The sequence below is a fragment of the Ascaphus truei genome, chromosome 3 (genome assembly GCF_040206685.1).
Source record: "Ascaphus truei isolate aAscTru1 chromosome 3, aAscTru1.hap1, whole genome shotgun sequence".
NCBI lineage: Eukaryota > Metazoa > Chordata > Amphibia > Anura > Ascaphidae > Ascaphus > Ascaphus truei.
Genome location: NC_134485.1, coordinates 318,090,473 through 318,097,967, shown reverse-complemented (window position 1 = coordinate 318,097,967; position 7,495 = coordinate 318,090,473). Strand labels below are relative to the sequence as shown.

Below are 7,495 nucleotides of genomic sequence, written 5' to 3'. Positions count from 1 at the left end.
CTACGGTTATGCCTTGAAAGTGGCAGCAGGCTTAAGACGCTTTGGCCAAGGGCGTTAAACTAAATGAACCTTTTTCAAGAGAATATATAGGTAGTGCACTGTATATTTTTGTCACATTGGAAGTAGCTTTGGGCATCTTTGTCTGTTTTTTGTTGTATACATTTAGCCACGCCACTAGCACTCCTTTTGACACTTATATACATATATATCATGTACATATATATCATGTGGTAATTGTAGGGGTTTCTCGGAGCTTGTTGGGTATCTGTGTGAGCATTTATTTGAAACCAGATGGAGTGAAATGTTTCTTGCAGCTGCTTTTGCCTTCCTTGATGTAGATTGCTTTGAAGTTGCCTCTTGGTCTCTCCCACAGTTGGGATTTTGATGGCCCATCTCTGTTGTCTAGGCAATGTACCGTGCACATATTCCTTAATGTCCTTTTTAGATCTTCCCATGACTTCAAATAAAATGCCTACCACAATTTTTTCAAGTCTTTGTATTATACAGACTGCCTGCTGATCACCCATGTGTCTTTCTTCCCACATTGTTTGTGATATAAATGGTTTCATCCATTCAGTACTATTAAAACTTGGCATTGTTAAATACAAATTAACAATAGTAAATGGCCATAGTGTAAGTAGTAAACAGTGTTCCTCATCTCGAATAGAAACCGTTGGATCCCGTCTACCAAACCGTGTTTTGGGATTCTTTACACCTGGCATTCCCGATGGTCTCGGAGAAATTAAAATGGATCATAATAAGCTTGAAGGACTACAAAAGTCAAACAAAAAGTTGGAATTAAAAATGGAACAAGGCAGCGGACTTTGCACTTGGCTGTAAAGTAATTTAGGAGGGATGGCTGCTTTTATCTGTGGTTATTTTATGTTACATCTTTCTCTAGATGCAGAGACCTGTTTTGAACATGAATTGGGAGCCCTGAATATGGCTGCATTGCTTAGGAAGCAGGAGAGAGCTGGCTTACTTAGTAATCTTGGTCCGTGTTGTAAAGCGCTGTGTTCTAGAAGAGACTTTGCTATTCGCAAGCAGCTTGTACAAAATGAGAAGGTAAATACTGTACACTGTCTATACTGTATTGTGTTGATGTGTTTAAAGTGATACTTTATTTGTATCCACTAATCTTGCATTAAATCAGCTGTTTAACCTTTTTGATCTAGTTTTGAGCTGAATTATTCTTACTTTGTAGTTTTTTTTTGTTTTGTTTTTTTTAACTACTGTGTAATTTTTTTCATTACGGAAAATAAATTGATATGCTAAATTATTAAAATAAATACAGTAAGTGTGAATGTCAAATACAAATTTGTAACAATAATGGAAATATATTGCAATATCATTGATATTTATCTTGTAATAGACTAGCCTTTATGATGTTAATCCAGTGCTTTTTAAAAGCCTAATATAAAATCTTTCAGGAAGTTTAGTTTAATTTTTTTTTATTAAAAAAATGAAATGATTAAATTAGGCAGAAGGGAAATTGCGGCCGTGGGTCTGAGCTTCCTCCCCTCCAGTCAGCTTCTTAATGCCGGCACACTGCTGTATACTGTCCCACTCATTACACTGGGATTAGCACGGCCATTATGCAGCTCAGGGAGTAGGAAGAAGGTATTAACCACACCTGCAACATCTCCACTCACTCTGCACTATCTCCACTCACTCTGCACTGGGGAGAGTGGGCTGCTGGGGGTGGCTCGTGTTGCCCACCAATGCTATAAAACTTACAAAGTGGGGCTGTAAAGTCCTGACGCTTCAGGTTCATTCTTTTAATTCATTATTTAGGGTAATTAAAATGTTGTTACAGGTTAATTTGAACACTTGATTTGCAACCTCACAATTTAATCTTTTATTTTTATTTTTTCCCCAGGGCACAATAAAACAGACTTATTCGAATGCTCCGGTAGTGGACAGCGAGCTCTTGAGGTTAAGCTTACGTCTTTTTAAACGGAACGGTCTAGTCATGTTTTGAGCCTAGAAAAGACTGATGCCTGCAAGCTTGAATCAAGCAAGCAGACTGACGTTTGCATTTCTTAAATATGTGAAAGTGATAAGTCTCACTTTGAAATGTGCATAGTTGGATTTCTCTACAAATCTTGTGAAGTCGTGTTTTTTTTTTTTTTAAATTTCTAACATGATTCAAGGCATGTTAATGTAGTGTCAAAATATAAACATTTGTTTCACAAAACTGCCTCCTATCTTATTGGTGGGATATAAAGATTTTAAGAGCTTTTGTTACTTTGGTGTTAAATCTCTGCTACTTTTAAACTTTATTAAACTTGCAGTACACCAATAAATCAATTACAGTTCTGAATTCAGAGTAACCGTAGTGTACAGATCTAAAGGACAATCTAATATGAAAATCAAAAAGTATTGCCAAACATGTCCAACATCTCTTTTTTTCATTGTGTGCATTTGTTTTGTCACTAACCTTTTTTCTTTCTTTTTACCCTGTTTTGGATATTACATAGAAGCCAATTATGCGCCGCACCCAAAAACAGGAAAAAATTATTTTGACAACAAAAACCTTATTGAACTGGGTGCAATGTGACAAAGTGGAGTTCCCCACTTGTCAGTCATAACACACAGAGCAAAAATAAATCAATGCACTCCAGATACATGCACAACAATGCATTCTTTTTTCCAGTTTTTCCGTTTTGAATAACAGTTTCACAAAATGTCATTGGTTATTTGATAAAGTTTCATGAGTGTCTAGCAAATAAAAATACCACTTGTGAGCACATTTACATGCCTTACAGGTTCGCAAACCTGCCTTTCCCCATTATCTCTTAGCACACAATTCTTCCACTGCAGCCATGGATTATGGGTAATGACATGCAAATGAGCACTGTCACTCGTGGTTCTTATCCATTTTAACATGGATCGCTATGAGCACATGCCTACCGTATTACACAGCTTTTTCAGCACAGCCTGAGCTAAAGAAGTCCAGACAGAAGGATGACCTATAGCGCAGAAGGAACCAAAAAAACACAACATTGTGTAATTGGTATTGACGGCGGTAGTCCCCACTTCAATGAATTATCTCAGGAGGGTATTTGGTTTAAATGTATAACTGGAAAGCCAACAGGACACATGGATTGGCTGCTTGGCGCCTCTCCTTGATTGGTAGTAAACAAAGGGCAGACATACATTTTTTTATTTTTTTTTAAATAGAATTATACTAACATGCACTGCAGTGTATTCACACACACAAAATATTGTACATAAGCACGGATTAGAGTACACCTGACTGGCAACAGTGACTTGGTACTCTCTCCTTGGCATTCACCGGTGTCACAGGAGACTTGTTCTTTTAACACCGAAAACCTTCTGGGATCACGATCACCAAGCAGAGGACAAAGTAATTGAATAAATGGGGTTTATTCTGGGTAAACCAGCAAATACACAAAATACAGTTATGACATCCACTCACCAACTGGGGGCTTGGGGGAGGCCTCTAGACTCGACTATGTGCAGGGACTCGCTTTAAATATGTTTACCGTATCTGCTTCAGCACTCTGATATCCTGAACACACAGCAGCCGCTCTCACATGTATCTAGCTGGTCACAGTCCAGATCCAAACTCCTGCCCAGAATGTTTCTCAGGTAGATTAGTGCTCTGATTAGCAGTTCCTCTTATATAGCCCTCTGTGATATCATTTACATTGGACAGGGGATCCTGGCCAATCAGAGCATGGATTGAGTTGGTGCCAACAATGCCAAGAGGAGGGGCGTGCTAAGGCACTCAAAACCCCCTACTGGTAGAGCCTCAGTCTGGGCAGTACAATGCTCTCACTCCCAAATCTTATCGGCAGCCTTTCACCCCTCCCCAGGAGTCTTGACACTTAGGATTAAAACCAGGGTTGGATAGCTATAATTTCTATGGAAAGCTTAAACTACTGTAAGTAGATTGTGGAGTCTTTCTCCATAGAAATGACAGTAACTGTGGAATATCTAATTTACTTTCTTGCAGGGCTGACACACAAAGCACATTATAGTAAGTTACACACAGACCACAAATCACATCATAAGCCAATGCTGGCTTTTCTAAACTGGGGGGAAGGACTATCACAGGGAATAAAGAATACAGGCTACAGACAAGGTTTACATTTGCACATTCCCTGTTCCTCCCCAGATAGTAAAGACATTTGGCTGTATTAAATATTACTGGGGCAGCCAGGTTGCACGGTTTTAGTGGTAACCAGCTGGTCTTTTACTGGGTGATACCAGCTACCTCTACCGTCACAACTGATACTCCGGATCCCGATGCCGGGGTTTGGGATTCATAGTGACACCGAATGCAGCAGACTGCCACGCCCAGAGATCGCGAGTGCATCTGATCCAACCCACATCTCTCGCGAGATGAGATCCTACAACAGAGGGCGTGGAGGTGTTCGGGATCCAGAGTACTGGAGATAGTACCAAGTCGCTGTTGCCAGTCAGGTGTACTCTAATCTTTTTTTAATCTACAAATTTGTTGGTGCACTGCATCGCTTGTTAACAGATGTTTTTAATAAACAGAATTATACTACGACTGTCCTTTGCTATTTCCCTTTCCATATTGAGTGTTCACTACCAACCAAGGAGAGGGGCCCAGCAGCCAATCCATGTGACTTGTTGGATTTCCAGTTATATGCTTGAACCAACTACCCTCCTCCGAGTTTATTAATTGAAGTGGAGACTACCCATGTCAATACAGATTACACTATTTTGTGTTATTTTGTCGTCCTTGCGCTATAGGTCCTTTCTAGACTTTGCATTTTCTCTCTGGTTGAGCAATATCAGCTGCAGGGACAGTTAGGTTGTATAAGATTCCGATTTAATAAAAACACAAACCCCCAAAAACCCACTACAGCATATATATTTGTGTCAAAAAGGAGTGCTACTGAGCGTGGCCAAATGTATACAACAAAAGATAGAAATGCCAAGTGCTACATCCAAAGTGACAAAATATATAGTACAATACTTTAGGGCTAATCTCATGAGTAAGGGTCATTTAGTTAAACCGTTTGGCCATAGCGTTATATGCCTGCAGCCAACATCACGGTATGACCAATTTGCAGGTCCTAACACTACCTGATAAAATTCTCATTTACCTCTGCTGACTGGAACCTCTCATTTTGTTCCCATCGTTTTATTTTGTAACCTTCCCTTTCCAGTTCTTCTATACAGGCATACCCCGCATTAACGTACGCAATGGGTCCAGAGCATGTATGTAAAGCAAAAATGTACTTAAAGTGAAGCACTACCTTTTCCCCTCTTATCGATGCTTTGGTACAGGTAGGGTGCCGTATTGCTGTTCAGAACGTGCCGAAGGGCGCATGTGCGAGTTGCCTTTTGGGCAAGGGGAATCCGCGCATCACTACTTCGGCGGTCTGTAGGGCAGAATAATTGTCCGTACTCGCGAAGCGAGCGTATGGACACGGGTTATGTGGCGATTGAAAATGTGTACTGTGAGTGTCCTTAAACCGGGATATGCCTGTATATAAAAGGCAGTGCCTGAATCCTGACTGTTCAAAGAAATAAAAACATCCTTGTACATCAGAGGCCCAGACTTATACCAGGACAGGTGCCGATTCCTGCAGTGCTTTATTCCTGTACCAATGTTTAGGCATGAAATCTGCATTTTACTGCAGGTTGTGAGCACTCTATTGTAATCCTCATCGAAGGTAAGGGGAAGAGTATAAGGTCACTGAGCACAGTGATGATCATCATGGAGTGAGGCAGTGTGACGAGTCTCACAGCTGGATTCACAACGCATTGCAGCATAAGTTAATACGTGGGTGAGATACATTAATGCTTGGTATGATATTTTTATATATTGTGACTGCAGACGACAAGCATACCATGTGTTTTTATTTAATGGTTATTAGAAATTCAAAAACCTTGCTTTGTATATAATTAGGAACAAAATTCTGTACTGCTGCTTCTTTGCAAACAACATTAAGTATTCCAAAAGTTCTGGCAAAATGGCTTCAGTTTAAATAAATGTCAATGAAGGAATTGACTACTCATCAACATTAGTTTGTACCATCTTTATTAAATGTAGGGTTTTTGAAGATTTGTTAAGTTTCATTTGATAGACTGCAATAAGGAACACTAATTGCATGTTTTGCTTATGAAGGTGTGATGATCACATCCTGGCAGCACTGTTCAAAGCACGTACAGGTATACAACCCGTGTGTCTAGCAGCCCAACTTAAATTGTGAAGCCAAATTAATTTTGCCTGTATTTGTCTTATCATATGCAGCAGTGTGTAAACAAAACTGCCAGCATAGTATGAAAAGCAATACCTACCACCTTGTAATGGAATTATTTTCAGACAGAAGGAAATGCTATTGTGACATTTCACTTCTCTGCTTACTGAGGGACCAGCAGCACAAATTCCACTCATTTGATAATGGGAGAGAAGGAGCCAACGGGAGAACGTAAAAGCCGGTTCTTGCTGGATTCATGTGTTTTTAGTGGTATTTTAATAAAATCTTCAAATGTAAGTCATTGTGCAACGTGACAATCATAAAATGACTTGTATATAAGCACAGTTACTGATATATTACTGCCATACAATTGCAGTAGCTGAATTTGCTGAATACAAAGTTTAGATTTATAGTGCTATTAAATGTTAATAAGGTACACTAAAACAGAACAATCTACCAGAATCCAAACACATACTGGTAAATGATTCATGTATTGCAGGTGCAAAGCTGTGTTTTTTTTTTGATTAACACAATTTAGTAACCTGAGGGAATGTGCAAAATGTATACATAATTATCAATGTAAAGAAAATAAATAGCACTGGGTTAATGAATATAATATAATATAGATCCAATTATACATAGTACAGATGACATATCCCTACTGCATGGGAAAAAAGCATTCATACATCGCTGGAACCTGATTAAGTCTCATTTATGCAAGTACATGCTGACCCTGCAGGGACAATAATCAGTTGAAAAATATAGATTGATATCATACTGTACGTAGTTTGCACAAAACAACAACAAACTCGGTAAAACGTCCGACTGGAGACCCCCTGATTCCAGAGATACTAATGAAGTTATCGGTATTATGTCCACGTTTTTTTTTTTAAAGGGGATATAAATGGCCATACAATAGGAAGTCATATAAATGAGTAGGAGGAACTGTGCCTTTAAAGGACCATCGTAGCTGTTTGGCCACACCAAGAAAATGGACAGCTCTGGGATTGAAAGATGCAATCCATGCTGTTTGTTTCAGTTTTTTTCTTCCTTCATTTTTTTAAATATAGGATTGAAGCAGGGGGTCCTCGGGCCTGAAGCCGTTTAATTTCAGCTCCGGGGATAACTTACTTCCAGAGATACCTCCGAAGGGAATGCCGGTATCTTTGCAGTTTAAAGCTCCTGCGTCACATGGGCCAATAGGAAGCTGCACCGGATGACGTCAGAGCTTCCTATTGGCTGCAGGCCACCAGAGCATTGAAAATCTGCCATACTGTGAACCCCCGTGG

The 7,495-nt window shown here is 39.5% G+C and overlaps 1 protein-coding gene across 3 annotated transcripts in view; it reads left to right on the top strand.

Annotated features, from left to right (window-relative positions):
- Positions 1–2,197, top strand: part of ZC3H13 (zinc finger CCCH-type containing 13) — a 67,768-nt gene extending 65,571 nt beyond the window's left edge. For all 3 annotated transcript variants that reach the window (XM_075591125.1, XM_075591126.1, XM_075591127.1), the window contains 2 exons: positions 902–1,065; positions 1,880–2,197. In XM_075591125.1, coding sequence (XP_075447240.1) covers positions 902–1,065; positions 1,880–1,981 — 266 coding nt within the window. In that variant the 3' untranslated portion in view covers positions 1,982–2,197. The remainder of the gene's footprint in view (positions 1–901; positions 1,066–1,879) is intronic.
- Positions 2,198–7,495: the final 5,298 nt, after the last annotated feature.